Raw genomic sequence first — 18395 nt, 5'->3', positions numbered from 1 at the left:
TCCCTACTTGGGAGGGGGTGAGACTTTCTTCTAGGGGATGAGAGAGAAATCCACACACACACACACACACACACACACACACACACACACAAGCTCCCTTTACACAAAGGGAATGAGGGACACATGTCAGCTCCCTAGGCCAGATGCCCACAAGGTTTACCCAATTCCTATTGGATGGCCTTGGAGGTGGACCAATGAGAATTAGGCTAGAGTAAATCTACTTTAATTAATTTAAAAACACTTAATAAAAGAACCAATGAGAATTAAGTCTCCTAGATGACTATTGGACAGTCTCCCAAGGGGTCCAATGAGCATTCAGCAGCCCAATGGCTTGCCTGATTCCTATTGGCCAGGAGGTAAAGGGGTACAATGAGAGTTTAGTTTAATTATTAAATTACTTAAAGCTCTCACAAAAAGGGAAAGGGGGACACATGTCAGAAGGCTATCACTTATGCTGCTTAATTGTGATAGGCTAGCCCTCGGGAGGTCCAATGGGGAGCCTGCAAGAGCAAATAGCAAGAGGGCTCGCCCAAGAGAGAGAGGGGGCTCATTTTTGCAAGGCATTATCACACACACACACTCACACAATCTCATGTGTGAAGAAAGAGAAGACTATCTCTTCCCAAGCTTTAATGGAGATCTCATCACCTACTCCAAGCTTGTGAGATAGAAGCCTACATCGACATACTCTTGGCATGTGGATGCAAATCCAACCAAGAGCCAAGCTTCAATGCATGCTCATCTCCTCTACCAAGCTAATTACTAAGCTAAGCTATGCTAATATGAGTGATTATGTGAGGAGATGTACATCTTTCTCGTAAGATACTCCTTCTTCCTCTCAATCTACTCTCATACCCTGCTAGCTCTCACCATCTTCGAAGGTGTGTGAGGTCTTGGGTCTGAGAATGGGGATAATTGATGTTGTGTTTGCTACGTGTTTTGCTTAGTGCATTAAGCTTCCATCTTCATTGCACTAGCTAGTCATGAAGGAACACAAAGAATTGTATTGTACAATGTCTCTCTTGATGGGAGAAACCATAATACAAAGCCTTTTGGAGGGGGGACTGGCTCCATGCAAATGGCTCCATGCAAATCCGGTCCTCAATTGTTCTCAATAGCTTAATTTCTCTCTCTTTTGAAAGTATTATTGATGCTATCTAACTAGGTGTTATGCTTTTTGTTGCTCTCTCCACCCAAGCACTCTTGTAATTCTCATTAGGAATCTATTCCAATGAAATGCCCACTATGTTCATGCTAATTTCCACTACACACAAGTTTTTAGGCCATTAAATGTTACACACACGGTTGCCTAACTATAGCGCAAGGCATTCACAACATCCCTGTCCTTTTAGAAACACCTTCAAAAGATACGATTCACACTCAAGGTCACCGCCTGCACACTTCTCCACACACGCATGCTAGCAAGAACTCCATTCAACTCATGCACACCGTCAATGCTTGTTTTGACACACCCGATGCACACCACCGCTCAAATTTTCACTCCCTTTGCATCACAAAATGGGCCGTTGGCACACACTTCCGCCGGCACCCGCACAGGGAAAGAGCAAGAGAAAAGAGAGGGGAAGGGGAAAAGACGCAAGAAACGGGGCAAAATGGCTTAAGATTTCTTAGCAAGAGTATACGCCTGCCTCCATATGCCACAAATAGCAAGCTCATACAAAAAAGCAGCCCTGAGGGCTCACACTTGACTTTTTTCACCTTCATTGCTCCTAGAGCAAGGAAAAAATCCCTTTACAATAATTAAAAAAAGGGGGTTATAGGGGAGCCCTGCCCTTTTTTGGTATGATTTGATTGGGCCCTTCGGACTTTGAATTTAGCATTTTTCCACTAGCTTTGTGGCCTCAAAATCAAGTTCCTTTCACTCTCTCACACCCCACACTCCTTCAAGCTCTCGAGTACAAGGGGCACTAGCACTAGCGCTAGTGCCTCATTGAGCTAATCTTCAAAATTATGGTCGGGGGGCCACCTACCCGTGTTGTGAAACGGCCCAGAATCGAGCACCCCTTGCCACATCACCAACCCGTGCAAGTTGCACATCTAACTTCCATCACCATCGGACACCTTTGGAATGCCCCTACTGGTCAAAACCACTGTTTACGTCCACCAATGCTACCAGCGTAGCGTACAGTGCCCACCCGGCATCCACCATAGCCACATGGAGAGAGCTCTCTCTCCCTCTTGAATATCTCCTAATGGGCCATGGCACAGGCCTTATACCATGCAAAGCCGGCCCCTTATAGTGCATGTGGGTTCACTTCGTGCACCACGTGGCAGCTCGTGGAGCCCTCGCCCTTCGTGGCTTGGAAAATTAACCTCATGAAACCTCACACACAAGCCATTTTCCTTGCCTCCTTCAAACCAACTTTATTTCCTGACTTGGTGCCCAATACTCTTTTGTAAATCCCCAATGGGAATGCATATCCCCGACTCCAAACCCTCAAAGCCACATCTCTTTCTGATTCCTCAAATCCCACCATCTTCCCCGTCTGGACTTCGATTCTTGAGCCGTCGACTCTTGCTATCTTCACTCAATGAATGAACCACAAAAACTGCCATATGGCGCGATTTCCAATGCGACCAAGTGCCCGTAGACCAAGCCCCTAGCAAACCTCAAATTTTTTTGTGCAGATTTGCTTTGCTGTTGGCTTTGAACCTTTCTTAGTAAAGTGTCGGCCTTGAGTTTTCGATTGGTCTTTTTGAATTATGATTTGCACTCTTTTAGATCAAGTTATCTCCTGTTTTTCACTTTGTCTTATTGTTGCAAATTTCCTTTGTGGTAGCAAACTTTTATGCCCTTTTGTGGATTTTTGGCTTCATTCCTAATCCTCTTGTTCTCCTCTTTGATTGTGTTATTTATGGCCCTTAATCATCCCTATTCGTGCTTACCTCATTTTTCCCCTTACTATCGTTAGGTGTACATTACATGGGAAGTAAGATCAAAAGGTGCCTCAAGGCTCTATATGTGATGGTGTGACAAATATGATGCAAAAAGAAGGGCTTTGAAGATCTCTATAGTTTTGATTGAGAGAGTTCTAGCATAGCAGCTAGCTTCTAAACTTTAGCTCCTTATGCTCATGTACCTTGCATGAGAGACTATATTTGAACTAAGGGAGTAATCACAATCATCCATAGGTCCATCATAGGAAGAGTATTAGTTATAGATATACAAGTGGGATTTATGACTTACCCTTATTTTGGGACAAGTTACTCAAGTCGGGACTCTTATGCTATCCCAATTTGAGGGAAGCGACTTGGATTGGTGGTATTATGACATGCTTGTCAAAGATGATGGTTTATAAGGCTTGAGCATGTTCTAAGATAGTGGGATAAATCTTTATTGAAAGAATTTAGTTCTAAGATAGTGTTTACTTATCCTTGAGAAGGGTTTTTGTGGTAGCATTGTTGGTCTGGGAACCCAATGATATTGAGCTATAGTGGGTTTGAGGTGCACATTCTTGAGGAGTAACCCCAGTTTGAGGTTTTCTCCATTGAAAAGATGAATATATTCAATCCATTCCAAGGCAACAGCTGTTTTCAAGGTGACAAGAAGCAAAAATTTGATTGTAAGAGCCACATTAGTCCATAGACAAGTTGAAATGGTGTGTTGCCAATTGAGGTTCTAAAGAGTGTTCTCTAAGCCCATAGTACTCCGGGTCAAACCATTTTGGTAAGTGTTGTGCATAGCTCCTTAGAAGTTGTCCGTTGCACACCAGACTGACATGGTCTCAAGATGGGCATCCAACCCAAAGATGCTCCTCCTCATGACAACGACTCAGATCTGGGGAGAGACATCTCCATCCCTCAAGGCTAGCCCACTAGAGGATGGTACAACTCTTCTCTCCTAGGGGTGCTTTGCCTCTCCTCTCCTAGGCTTGGACCATCGCATAGGCAAGGGTTTTCCTCAAGAGATGTGCAAGTCTGGATTTGTTGCCCTTACCCGCAAGCTGCCCATTGCTCATGCCAAAAACCCCAGCCTGCATCCCACCAAAAATGCTAGGGGACCAGCAGGGAAAAATGCCAAGCATTCTGGGCAAAGGGCTACTCATAAGAGCTGAATTGCAATGCTCTAGAGGGATCCACTTGGGCCCCTATACAGGACCATCTATAAGCTGCCTGACCCCACCTTTGAGCTCCACGACCAAGAAAATAATAGGGAGGACACTCGTAAGTGGAAGCTACTAGCCCAAAGGGCCATAGGACAAGAAGGAAAAAAAATACCCACGGAAAGAGGAGCTTATATATTGGCCATGGAAAAAAGCTAAACATGGCTAAACACATCTCGGCATGAGAAAACAACCTCACATTAGCTGGGCACAAACCACAAAATAGCCCCCACTTCCCGACACCTATCCTCGGGAGAAACTAGGATGACCCACTCGACAAATCTAGAGAGATGCCTGAACTGTAACACCCCCTCTCATCTCCTTGAAAGGAAGACAGACCAAGAAGGTAGAATGAGCAATCTACAACTGTAAAGAGAGGGTTGCATGGATGATTATATTTTCTATAGGAATTGAAGGTCAAATAGTACTTGGCCCGTATACCATCCAACCAGTACCCTCAAAAGACATCTGGGAAGTAACATGCTATTTATTGAAAATAAATCCAACTCTATCAAGAATCTTCTCAACTCAACTAACTCACAAGTCACACAACCAGCATCTGCAGAAGATACTGATGTTGATTGCTCCAAGAGAATGCATCAAAACTGAGGGTAAATTCATAAACTATTGGTATCCAAATCAATTTCCAATTCTAAAGTGCTCCACTCTCAAGAAAAGGGTTGGAAACATGCACCTATAATCATATACCACATGCCAAAATCTCCAAGCTGCTACGGGAGGTCCAAAGAATGGGACAATCAAGGCTGCTGAGAAATCAATTGTACGATGACGAAGAACTTAAAAACTACACCAACCACCATATAGAATGATGAATTGCAAGTTGTATCTCAAGGAACTTCATCAAAACTGAGAGTCAAAACTGCTATTGATCTTCATTTATCTGGAACATATCCCGAGAGAACATCACCCCACTCTGAGTGAATCGAGAACAAATATCCGACAAAAAAGGAACACACATCAATATTGAGACTAAAGCTAATACTGCAAGATCAAGAGACCTTGCATCCAAGCTTTGCAAGAGAATAACAAGATGCTATAGAAAGCCAACAAATAGATTGTCAATCCTACCCGCTACTGATGAAACCACTAGAACTGAGGGGAAGTAGTCCGTGAAAACTAACTCCCAAGCTAGCTTCACATTTCCCTCTAAAGAGAGAGCACTCGAACCATGGAGAATTGTCATAACTCTCCAATAGTCCTACCTATGCAACTCGATTACCCAAGGTCGGTGAATTTGAAAGGGAATATACCTGTGGAACATGGAACCAGATCTAGGAGAACCAAGAAGACCGTATTCCCACTTTGAAGAGTGTTGGCTGACTCTAACTAGTTCCTACTCCAAGAAGGACCAGTATCCACCTATATGAAGCTCCCTCAACCCGACATCGGAATAGACACTATCACTAAAAGCTCAAGAGCTAAAGCTAAGAGCTCCCCTTAGGATATGAAGCCCCCTTCTTGCTCAATCCTGAGAAAAGAATATAATTATCACCAAAACGAAATATGAGACAAATTGGAGTAAAACTGCTTCCTCTGTAACTGAATAGCAAAACGTAAATTTCAAAGAACTTGAGACTCCAAGAGAATCACACCATCGGTAAACTCGGACTGCTAAGAATAGGAAAACCTGAAAGGTCGTCACTTGAGGATCATGTTTGTCCAAGAAGATGTCAAGGCCCAAGAGGACCTAGCTACTCAGGCAAACTCCCTAAGATCAAACCAAATGTCACCACATCTGCCAAGATCAAACCTATAGGTACAATCTAAGTTCATTGCAAGAACCCTCATGCGTTGAAGGTGGTATTCAATAATACTTGAGCTAGCAGCAAAGCTCACTAATAGGTACTTACAAAATTGGGGGCTTTGTTATGTAAGCTTCGACATGCATTCATGTCGATGAACAGGGATTGTGCTGGTAAATACAGAAAAGGAAAATGTGGTTGAATATGCCACAGTATCTAACATTCAGACGCATGTCGCATTCATTCGATGCCATTTGCCATCTTTCATGACAGACAACATCATTAGGTTTGCAAGGTTTTGGGTGGAAGATGATTTTCCATCATGTTTTGCAAGGTTTTAGCCGGAAGATGATGTTGATGATGATGACGATGACAACGACACCCATAGGCATTCTGACGGACGATGATGATGGTCATGGTGATGATGACGGCCATAGGCATTAGGTACGGACAACAATGATGATGACGACGCCATAGGCGTTCATTATGATTTGCAAGGTTTTAGCTGGAAGAAGCAGATGAGGAGGATGATGACAACGCGCATAGGCATTCTTGAAGCAACCAAGGAACAAAGCTTCAGGACCTAATTGTGGTAGTCAAGGTGAAAATTCAGCCTTCGTAGCCAGACAGTGTGCAGAATCATGTGGAAAAGGTCATACGACTGCGGGGGCTGGTTGAGAAGGAAGTGCCTCTTCACTTGCCTTACTCTCTCCTGCATTTCCTCACGCTTGGACTCAGAGACAGCTTGAAGAATGCTTTGGAGATTTGGGATGTCTTTCTCCACAACTCTAATAGAGAAGGCATCCCAGTTCAACACATCACTAAAGGGCAACACAAAACCGTCTGCAATGATGACCGGGATGCAATCGTTGTATATAGCTTCCACTATTCGGGGGCTGTTTACCTCATAGCCACCAGGGCAAAGGCAGAACTTGCTTCTCTTCATGTAGTCTTGGTATGTGTACTTTGAATGGGGAGGAAGGTTGTGAAACACCTTGATGTCATCATCTTTCCCTTCCCAATACTTGTAAAGGACCGGTCGCACGGGTCCGTGGTCTCGGCCTGCGAAGAAGGCTAGGAATTGCCTCTCTTTCATGGGGGGGCCTCCTAACACAGCTGGTATGTGGCCCCCCACCAGGTTTATCTCTGGTAAGCTGGCATCTCTATGTGGCACAAAGCCCTCTGAGCTATTGGCATTGCATAAAACTCGAATTGCCCGTTTTTCCAGATGTGGGTTAGCTTTTGAGACATAAGGACCCTGCAAAGCAATCAAATTTGGCATATGTCAGTTGATTTGCGGTCGGACTCGAGAAAGCAAAGGTTAATTCATTCACATTTTTTGGAAAGCAAGCTTATGTTTGGGAAAAATCATTTTCCTTACCATACACAATACATCTCTAGACTTTTTCACATTTATTGACGCAAAGCAAGCCGATGTTTGGGAAAAATCGTTTTCCTTACCACACACGATACCTCTCTAGGCTTTTTCACCCAGGAAATTTTAGAAATTCAACCTATTTTCCTCACATTTTTACTTGATTATGCTTAAATTATAGGTAGATTTACTCCTCTCTCTCTTGATTGGCATTATTGAATTTTCAAGTGGCACAATTGTAAGCTGAGACACACTTTCTCCTGAACATTGACTTAGGAAAAGATTTGATGCATTTGCTTTTGTGTGCTGCCTCATGGTTATCCCACCATTTTCGTTGAAAGATAAAGCATGTAGACACTACAGCACACACATAGAAGCATACACATGCATGCATATGACACTCTACTCACGCACAAGAAGTTTTCGACAAATTCTCACAATAATTCCTACATTGTGACTTACCTCAACATCATGAGTTTCTGTGAGAGAGGCACCGCATACCTAGCTAGGTATGTGGTGCCTCTCGAGCAGAATCTCATGATGTTATGCATTGTATGAAAAACATTGAAAAAGACTCCATTTTCCTACATGAGAATATTTCTAACTCTTCTTGTGACGGCGAGAGTACAACACTTACCCAATCATGGCATGAGAGCATGAAGTGATCAGCACCATTACTCCTGTTCCAGAAGGGATACTTGGCACCAACGACCTCTACATAGTCTTTCACAAAATGCAACAGTGGGCTCATGTCTCTTGAATTGGGTTGGTAAAGGTATGAGACCATCATGGAGACACTGAAAGGAAGAAAAAATACATGAGCTTTGTAGGGGTCTCTGGTGACAAAAGGGTTCTTGTGCTGAAGCTCTTGAATAAAGCGACCCTCAGTCGAGTAGATCTCCTTGCATGGCCCATTGTGCACCAAAGGTTGCTCTCCTTCCGGATAAATGAACACTTTGAATCTCCGCTCCATCTCAACATAGCTTCTGAGAATACAAAACATATGTTAATACAGTGTCTCGATTAAGTTTACAAAATGCCTTCTAATTTTACATTTTACATTCATGATTATAATACATGTAGGCAAGAACATACTGGTGAAATATGGAGGGGTCCCTATAGATGGGACCCCATGGAATGTACTCTTGTGATTGGTCGGGATGATCTCGAAGTACCCTCGTGCCATTCTTCTCCACCAATACTGCCTTGCGCATGGAAGACCGCACAAAACTCAGCCCCGCTTCCAGCCTCCTCAAGCTTAATATCTACCCATTTCATAATTATGTTTTAAGCATTAGCTGAATTAACTTCCAAGAATCCAAGACAAGAATTCATGATGGAGGAACAATTGTAGCTACCTTGAACCCATGCATGATGTACATGACAAGTTGAATACAATTGCTTGTAAAAAATATGATTGCAATTGTGCACAGATTGCCCGGGCCAGTCACTCATCAATAGCTCCCTATATCGCGTGCATTCAAGAGATTACTAATAGTACCCCGATATGCATGTTACATTTACACTGTGGGCCTATTTAAAAAACCCCCACCCCCTCTAATGTATACACAGAAGTATACAAGCTGTACAAGCACAAAAATGTTTATATAATTTCAAAGCTCATAGCTACAATTGGATGGCCATATATACCTCTGGTGGCAGAGGGATTATTGGTGAAGAGGAGTTGGATTCTTCTTCCGTCGTATTCAAGCTTGTCGCCGCAAACTCATGAGAATTAGTTTCATTGCCGAAGGGTGAGCCAGTAACATTGGGGGTTGCAATAGGATGATTAGCACCATTCACTGTATAGTTGAAGCTTGATGAATTAAGGTCCAAATGTGAAGCTGGGTTAAGGCTTGCATGTAAAGTACTCTCGTTATCATAAAGAAGATGTGCATAGTCTTTATGCCAAGGCAAGGGTAGGATATGCCATACAGTAGAATCAAGGAAGAGAAAGGCAGAGAGGAGGATGAGAGCAACTGGGAGAGCTGTAGTTGCCGGTGCTGTGTATGCACCCCCAGCTTTCAGCCTTGCAAGCACCATATTTACATGAAGTGAGTGAGCTTTCCTATTGCAGAGCTACATGTTTTGAGTAATCTTTCAAAGGACAGGAAAACCCAGAAATTATAGTGGCAAAGCGAAGTGTCTATCTAAAGAGGAACGAACCCAAATGAAGTGCTAATCGATTAACCAAATGAGTTGTGTTTTGAGTGATTGTGTGTGTGTGTGTGTGTGTGTGTGTGTGTGTGTGTGTGTGTGTGTGTGAGAGAGAGAGAGAGAGAGAGTGTTAAGGAAGGAGCCTAGCCATTAGAGAGCTGGCGGAAGCAAGCGGCTTTCGACTTTGAAAGAAAGCGAGGGCAGTTATACTAGTTTTAAGGTGGGGGACTGAGGCTGATAGTATTTTGAAGACAATGAGAGAAGGCGGTAATGGGAAGCCTAAGAGGCACTTTGACAAAGAGCTCAAGAAAGGCATTGAGTATACTCACAACAACAACATGGAGAATTTTGGAAGGTTTGTGGTAAAGTTGAAATTGATTAACAAGCAATCTTAATAAGGTCCATTGGTTGTGTCCAAAGCAAAAATAAAAAACAAAATAGCATGCACACCTCAATGCATAAAAATTGGCCTAAGGGATTTGGCATGCCAAAATAGAAAAAACAATGCATGTAAGATCAAAGCACAAACATATTTTCATGTGAAAGAATCTACCATTGCTTCTAGCACAACACTCGGAAGGGTCCACTATGTAAAAAGTACATATAGCACGTGTGAACAAGAAGTATTTAAATAATTCTTAACCTGTATATTTTCATGTTCTTATATATGCATTTTTGTAGAAAAAATCTAGCCCTTATGTATGAAAAGTTTCACTTTCTCATTAAAAAACCCCTTTATGTAAGTATGTTTTTTTATAAATGTACCTAATTATAAATCTCTTATTTTGTTTGCAAGTGCTATCTTACATATTTCCTAGGGCAAACTTTGCCTAAGAATAAATGGCAAACTTTGCCTAATATACAACAATTTATCCAGCTTATTGGCGTTTGTACTTCTCATGTTGAACAACTTGTCAGGATAAGCTCACAATGTCAGTATTGACCTTGCTCGATTATTCTAAATTGCAAAAAAAAATCAATGTTAGGTACTATAAATGACAAACAACATCCAAAAGTCATGCTTCAAGACTACTAATCTTCTTTTTAAGGATTTTAGCAGTGACATTTGCGTGAAAACTTGAGGCTACTCCCATCACACTTGGCTAGGTCACCCATATGCTTCAAGAATCACACTCCTATGATCAACGTATCATTCGATATGTCTTTGTTGAAACAACGATGATTTCTTTAGACCGAATGTATAATGTTGGATACACTTTTTCTTTTAGATCAATTAGAGTTTGCTTCTTGGTAATGGTGTCAACCACTCCAAATTTTGATGGTAGTTGTTATACTATGCTCTAGATAGGATGCGAATCTCTTTGAATTCTCAAAGTGCATGCACAATTGTTATTCCCTAGCCTTTGTACATGAGTTTCTTTACTAAATGTTTGAGGTGCAATAGTCACCATAGAGGCATATCCACTCTACTGGAACTTAGGATAAAGTAGCCAATTTAGAGATGAAAATTTTTTGGCCCCAAGTTTGGAACGGACCCACCCCCAATTTAGAGACAAGAAAATTGGCATATTCTTAGAATCTTGCCTATGCGTCTTGTAGTGATTTGCTGAAAAGTGTACCAAAGTTGGGCCTTTAGTGTTTCTAATGCATCAAAAAGGGTCAAAATTGAAGTTTCTCAAGTGGAGCATTGAAAATAAATCTAAAAATATCGATCTTGGTATCATCAGATTCATCTTTTCATGAGGATTTTGATGCAATTCTTAAATATTCAAATGATTAGATATGCAAAATCTCCCCCAAAGAATATTGAAAGTAAAAGGCTTGTTTGTAAACCGTCCCTAAACTGGCTACTTTACCCTATGGAGTTTCAAGAATTTTGTGACCTCTCTACAAAAAGCGAGGGTTAGATTATATTTGAATGTGTCATATCCTATAATTAGCCTGTTGATCCATTTGTTAGTGAGGTGAGATCTATCATGATATTTTTATTCAACTTAAATATCCTTGATTTTCTAGCTTTACAATGATTAGTCAATGAAATAGAAGGAAATTGTGGGGCAATTATCCCTAATGTAGTTTAGGACCTAGAGCATAAAACTCCGTTCCTTTTTCTTTAAGGATTCCAATTTATTTGGGAGTATAGACCATTGTTTGCATTGTTGGTCCTCGAGCAATGGTCCAAGATATCGATGTTATGAAAGCACCCATCTAGAGTTGAAAGTGTTCATCGACTCTTTGGGATGCTCCTTGGTTTTGTTTTGGGCATATATAGAAAAATCATGTTGTTAAAAAGTCATAAAACTTCCCTTAATGAATAAAAAAGAGTACTCGAAGGAATTGTTGCATTTTTTAGACACTCAAATGAGCTATTTGGCTAAGGAAAACCCCTATATTATACCTTCTTCAAAAAGCCAATTTCCATTTGTAGCAAGTCTCCGAAGTGTTTGAATCCAATCGTCAAGGTCCGGGATCAGAGGGTTGAGCATCTGCACCGTCTGTCTACTGCGTTTTCTTCTGTAGAATGCACAACTGCAGTCGTGGGATCTTTGCCAAGTCAACACACAGAAGAGCTACACGTGAGGACCACTCAAAATGCACCAGCTCACCAGTCAGAATGGTACCTGCTTCTGGCACCTCAGCATGTGGAATCAAGTCGATGTAATTGTCACAGCAGCGAATCGTTGCGGGCCATCTCAGCATAGCAGGAATGCTACCTCCTCCTGACACCTCAGCATGCATAATGCATAATGATTGCCCATGTAGCCATGGTTTTGTAATCTCACTTCTACGCACCTGCAAGCGACTGAGTGCACCCGCAAGGCTGCAAGCTTCTCTCCCAGCACTGGTCACTGATGTGCCGTCTACCCCCTCACAAATGGTGTTGGCCCCCCTCCCCTAGACCCTTGACGGTCGGGAATGGACACTTAGTGTCCATTCCCCCATAATACCTACTCCCCCATGGCTCCTGGCCTTCGTCGATCGCCAAGGGGGTCACACGTATTATGAGGAATGGACACTTAGTGTCCATTCCCTACCCCTTGAAAGCCTTATCAGCTATTTTGAATTGATCTAGGGTTACCATTAGGAAAAGTTTGGACTCAAAAATGGGCCTTGTAAGAATTGTTGATGTGGCATAGCTTTCAAAAAGTGGGGATCGGTAATTTTTTTGCAAATAAGATCCAAACTTGTCAGAGGTTGGATATGTAGAATCTACTCTTCAAATGCTATCTATTGATATATAACATGCATCTATCGGACATTGCCTTCATGTAGATCTAGAAAAAGGTGATTTTAGATTACCGTAACGGTAACAAAACCTGGCTGATTGAAAAAAAATGGCATAACTTTCATAGAAGTCAGACATTGGCTCTTTAGAATCCATTTTTCAAGAACTTTCCAATGATAGGTCATATCATGGGGTTCTAAGCAATGTTTAGAGGGGTCTACCGGGTTGCTTTCTTTTGTACAACTTTGATGATGTGGCACTCTTAAAAGGTCCAAAAATGAGTTCAAAATTTTCCTAATGGGGAGGAATCGTCCTATTGAACCAAATCAAACTTGAAGGCTCAATGCCTTCTTCACAATGTTTAGGATGCCCCATCCTTCATCTTATCTATTGAAGAGAACATACTCCCAAAGATATAGATAACCAAGTTTTCTTATCAATAAAAGTCAGTAAACATTTTTTCCTGCCAGCATCTTTGGAAGCTCGATCATGGATGTCTCATATGCAAGAATGCTAAAAATATGTGTCTATGGACCACTAGTCTTCCTACAAGGTTGAGCTTCATAGTGGACTCTTAAGTGCACTTTTTGTTGAATTCTTGTTTGAAGCCAATCAATGGGCTATCAGCCCAAGGTACCTGATAACCTCCCTAGGACTAGTTCCTTTGAGCTTGAACTCATCAAGGCATTCTGACCTTTCAAAGGACTTTAGTTTGAGTTAGTTATGGCCATCTACCATATACCCTACAAAATTGATGTAATGCTTTGAAAGCGTTGATGGTATTGTGATTGTCATCTTGAAATTGCTTGGATGCAAACATAGTTCCTTGTAGTAAAAGAAGAGGTTTGGGTAACCTTAAGAGGAATCGGGTCTGATGGGTGCTCGGGGTGCAAAATAGCTAGTGAAGACCTAACCCACCTTTTCATGGGTGCCAGGCAAGCAGTGGCATGGCTGGGAAAATATGCAAGTGGATTCAAAGGACATGGCAAATTAAGTTCTTCAAGACTGATTTGTTCTTTGGTAGTAACAGGTTGGGAAGTCCTGCTTTGCTTGTCTGCACTCAAATAATCGTGTACTACTTCTTTCACCATATTTGGCAAGCAAGGAACCGGCGTGTGTTTGAGGGGGATCTGACTGTGGTGAGCTTTTGTGAAATCATACAAGAGAGCAGAGTGACGATCCATAGGATCGGAGGCAAACAAGTCTCAGAGGACTGGTCTAGAACAATACATATCATGATGGCATCTTGTAATAAGTAAAACCTAGGAGCAGTTGTGGTTTCTGTGGCAAGCAGAAAACTTGTAATCCTTTGACCCTCAAGGCTCTGTCTGAGCTCAAGGTTGGTGTATATTTCTAATGTTCTTAATACTAGCCACTCACAATTGTGAGTTTTGCAAGCGGAAAAAGAAAAAAAAAACCTTGTTGGACTATGGAAGGGTCAATAGCTAACACAAATAAAAGTGGATTCCATATGAGGGAATCCCCCCCCCCCTGCCACGCGTCAGTGTTTGGTTAGTCCGACGCCCTCGCGGCAGTGGCGTCTGAGCCAAATTGAGACAGCGGGACAACAGAGCACAAGGCTCGATGCGCGCAGGCGGAGAGAGAGAGAGAGAGAGAGAGAGAGAGAGAGAGAGAGAGAGGCGGCGAAGCCACACTAGTGACGATAAGCTTTGTGACACTTTGTATAAGCATGGTCAAAAAGTTGATGTACAATTTGAGCTCAACAGGTGTCGGTCGTTTGTTCTAGATGAAAAATCTAAACAAAGAATTGAAGGGTATAGAACTTTAGAAGGAAGATGGAAAGCTAGATAGATTGATGACAGGTCAAAGAATGTGAAAAGGCATAAGATCACATTCACTCACTCAGTATACATACACGACTAGAATATGCTTTTGTATTCATCTGCCCCCTCTCTGTCCAAAAGAAAATTTAAAAAGTTTCTCATGTAGGAAAACGGAGTTTTTCAATGTTTTTCATACAATGCATAACATCATGAGCTTCTGCTCGAGAGGCATCGCATACCTAGCTAGGGGGCAGGGGACCGCCAACCCGGTTGCGGAGTCTTTTTCAATGTTTTTCATACAATGCATAACATCATGAGCTTCTACTCGAGAGGCACTGCATACCTAGCTAGGTATGATTGGGGGCAAGGGACCACCGGCCCCAAATCTCACAATAATTCCCACATTGTGACTTACCTCAACATCATGAGCTTCTGGTCGAGAGGCACCGCATACCTGGCTAGGTACGATTGGGGGCAGTGGACCGCCGGCCCCCCCCACGGGCCGGCGGTCCCCTGCCCCCAATCGTACCTAGCTAGGTATGCGGGGGGGCCGGCGGTCCGCTGCCCCCAATCGTACCTAGCTGGTATGCGGTGCCTCCCTCACAGAAGCTCGTGATGTTGCTGATGATGTTGAGATAAGTCACAATGTGGGAATTATTGTGAGATTTGTCCAAAACTTCTTGTGGTGTGGACTTTCCTTTTGCTTTACATTCTTTTAGCCTTGTGTTCTTTTTACTAAGTAGTGTAATTATTTTGGAGATGAGGAGATAGTATAGACATGCTTTTGTGGCACACATCACATGGTGTCCTTGGAGACGGATTTGCGTGGCAATTTTGATGGCTGTCAAGGAAGTTAAGATAAGAGGATTAGGCTATATGTGTCTTGCAAATAGGCCTACAAGAAGGTGGGATTTGTTAAAGACAAGAGTGCGTCGTATTAAGGGAACACTTGGCTCGCTAGCCTAATGCAGAGAGTCCCGTCACGTCGCTTGGCCCAAACGTGGGCTTGAGATTGGGAGGCCAGATGGCCCACGAGCCGAATAAACAATACTATATTAAAATTCTACTTTGCTGCATTTCTGAAATATTCTTCTAGCAGGCTAGGCCTCTTCGTGTAGAACCTGATTCTCCCCCTAATTACAAGCCTTTTAATTCATACATGAGATGATGGGACTCCGCTCTTTTGTGTGTGTGTGTGCGTGCACGCGCGCTTTTTTTTTTTTTGGGGGGGGAGGGGGTGGGGGGGGGGGGGGGGGGGGGGTTTCCAATAAGCGACACGGGTGAGACTCAAGGGATTGACGGCAGAGAATGAATCCACCGTTGATCCCATCTCCGCCATGCAAAAGGGATTTCCCTCGGATTTCCTCCCCACTGCTCGCGTTGCGCCTCGAGCTCACCACCTCTCCCATCGGACTCACGCAGGCTATCCAGTCCACCTATCACGACACGCTGCAAGCTATGCGAGTCACGTGCATAATACTCTCTCTCCCCCCCCCCCCCCCCCCCCCCCCCCTTTCTGCGTTGATCATACGGCCCAAAGCACCCCGCCCTGCCGAAAATTTGCCTATGCCATCGATCCCGTGAGTGACACCCCATGTCACTTATAAACGGGAGGGGGGGGGGGGGGGGGGGGGGGGACAATCTCAAGAAGCAACTCATTACCCTTAATCAAGAGGTAAATAGGATAGCCAATTCACCATGAGAGAGAGAGAGAGAGAGAGAGATGGTCATGCAAAAGGGCTCAAGACAGGAACTTGTTAAATATCATCCACTCACTCAAAGTTGAGAGAGAGAGAGAGAGAGAGAGAGAGAGAGAGAGAGAGAGAGTGCACGCGTGCACGTGTGTGTGATGGTCATCCTAAGGACTCGAGAAACCAAGTTGCTAGGCACAACATGTTAAAGATCATCCATTCACTCAAAATAAAAGCTCAACAACACATTCCTAAACATGTGCTTGAGGCTCAAAGGCTACTATCAAGGAAAGATATGTCTTCCAAAGCACACATCTAATGCTCCAAGCTTGACTGCCGCAAAGTGCTTGTCCCCAAACTACACTTGTCTGGAGACCAATGTAGTTTGGTGTGGCGATCAAAGTAGACCAAGGATAATATGAGGGCTCGAACAGCTACAAAGTCATTGCACAACTATAACCTAAAGCTAGCCCTACATGTCAATGTAGGACCTGCAACAACATAAGTACTAAAAATGCGGCTAATGGAGTACAGGTTTTGTAAAGAGATACGAAAGGTGAGCTTTTGATCTCTTGCAAGAGCACGTGCATACACCAAGAGAGTACATGCTGAGATGGAGGCTAAAATCTCCTTCTTTTTCTTAACTATACAACATGATCAGATAAGTAAGAAATATAACACATAGTGGAGGCTATGTACAACACTCCATGTGAAATAGCTAGTGAGTGAGGTGGCAAGATAAGGAGATGTCACTCTTGATAGGTAGACCATGTTGATGAAGTCCAACTATAATGTCACTGGCAATGATTCTGTAAAATCTCCAATTTTCACATTCTTTAAAAAGTAAAAAATTTAGATTTTCAATCCACATTACTTTAATTTTTCCATTTAGAATGCTTGTTGTGCAACGTTGGAAGGTTTTGAAGTGAAAAGCAAGGTCGTGTCATGTTCTGGTAGGTCAAACGAACACTTGGTTCACTTTTGGAAATTTTTTTTTTTTCTTGCTTTTTGTGCTTTCGATGTTTTTTTGTGAAAAGCAGCTCCGGATTCTTGATCTACGAGTTCCAAGGAAGTTAGAGTTCAATTTTGTAAAACTTTGTTTTTTAAATGCTTTTCGACACTTTTCAATGAAATGCAGGTCCATTACGCTACATGAAGCCGTGGTTCAATTTTAGAAATAAAAAATTAGATTTCTGTGTTTTTTTAGCTTTTTGTGCTTTTCGGTGTTCTCAAAAAGCAATGTGCTTTTAAACCCCAAAAATATTATTTTTTATCATCGTATGAGTGAAAACCGGACATATGGTAGAGAAACGGAAATACACCAAGGTGGTATGGTAAGTATCGTGATTATTTCAGAACATCACATTGCAATCTAGTTCACTCATAGTTTCATTAGTTGATTAGGTACCAATTTAAATGAAAATTAGAGATAGTTTTGGCCAGAGTCAACTTTCAAAAGCAAGGCATATTTTGATTGGGTACCAATTTACCGTCTGAGCTACTGCACAAAAATTAGGGATAGTTGTCATAATAACTAATATCTAATTCTCCTAAATGATTTTCTCATGTTAAACTGATCATTTAATATGGGGAAGTACCAGGGGAGAAAAAGCTAGAATATTGGCTAAGCTGGCAGACCGGCCACTGTAGGGATCCAAAGGAAGGAAAATAGGGATCCAAAGGGGGGGCCATATGCAAAAGAGCAATGTGCAACAATGGGCTTTAAAGACCCTAAGGTTCATGCTAAGGTTCCAAAATTTAAAGGTTGTGTCCAATGGTCAAACCTCAGGGAAATTGGATGCTTTGTGAGTGTACACAAAAGTCTTCAAGACTCCTACATAGGAGGGGGCGAGCCCTGTAAGTAGGGGATGAGAGAGAAACACACACACACACACACACACTCACAGGCTCCCTTGACACAAATGGAATAGGGGACACATGTCGGCTCACTCACAGGCTCCCTTGACACAAATGGAATAGGGGACACATGTCGGCTCCCTAGCCCAGTTGCCCACAAGGTGCACTCAAATCCTATTGGATGGCCATGGAGGTGGACCAATGAGAATTAGGCTAGAGTAAATCTAGTTTAATTCATTTAAAAACACTTAATAAAAGAACCCATAAGAATTAAGCTCTCTAGAAGACTATTGGACAGTCTCCCAAGGGGTCCAATGAGCATTCAGCAGCCTAATGGCTTGCCTGATTCCTATTGGCCAGAAGACAAAGGGGTCCAATGAGAGTTTAGTTGCATTATTTAATTACCTAAAGCTCTCACAAAAGGGGAAAGGGGGACACATGTCACAAGGCTATCATT

At 42.6% G+C, this 18395-nt stretch overlaps 1 protein-coding gene across 1 annotated transcript; it reads right to left on the bottom strand.

The window, feature by feature from the left end:
* Nucleotides 1-5913: 5913 nt before the first annotated feature.
* Nucleotides 5914-9632, bottom strand: LOC147453877 (putative glycosyltransferase At5g03795). Its single transcript, XM_086515944.1, has 4 exons — nucleotides 8913-9632; nucleotides 8358-8527; nucleotides 7900-8248; nucleotides 5914-7145 (listed from the first exon to the last, which is right to left on the bottom strand). Exons 1-4 carry the CDS (start codon nucleotides 9303-9305, stop codon nucleotides 6471-6473), a joined length of 1587 nt encoding a protein of 528 aa, XP_086372070.1. The 5' UTR covers nucleotides 9306-9632; the 3' UTR covers nucleotides 5914-6470.
* Nucleotides 9633-18395: the final 8763 nt, after the last annotated feature.

The sequence above is a fragment of the Adiantum capillus-veneris genome, chromosome 7 (genome assembly GCF_014529385.1).
Source record: "Adiantum capillus-veneris isolate H3 chromosome 7, ASM1452938v2, whole genome shotgun sequence".
Classification (NCBI taxonomy): Eukaryota; Viridiplantae; Streptophyta; class Polypodiopsida; order Polypodiales; family Pteridaceae; genus Adiantum; species Adiantum capillus-veneris.
This window is presented reverse-complemented; position numbering and strand designations above follow the sequence as displayed.

What these genes read in the sequence shown, in the direction of transcription:
- LOC147453877 (XM_086515944.1), bottom strand. Translation starts at nt 9,305, where the DNA reads ATGGTGCTTGCAAGGCTGAAAGCTGGGGGTGCATACACAGCACCGGCA. An exon ending in TAATCCCTCTGCCACCAGAG is followed by an intron (nt 8,528 to 8,912) that starts GTATATATGGCC and finishes TGAAATGGGTAG; the next exon opens with ATATTAAGCTTGAGGAGGCT. An exon ending in GACCCCTCCATATTTCACCA is followed by an intron (nt 8,249 to 8,357) that starts GTATGTTCTTGC and finishes TTGTATTCTCAG; the next exon opens with AAGCTATGTTGAGATGGAGC.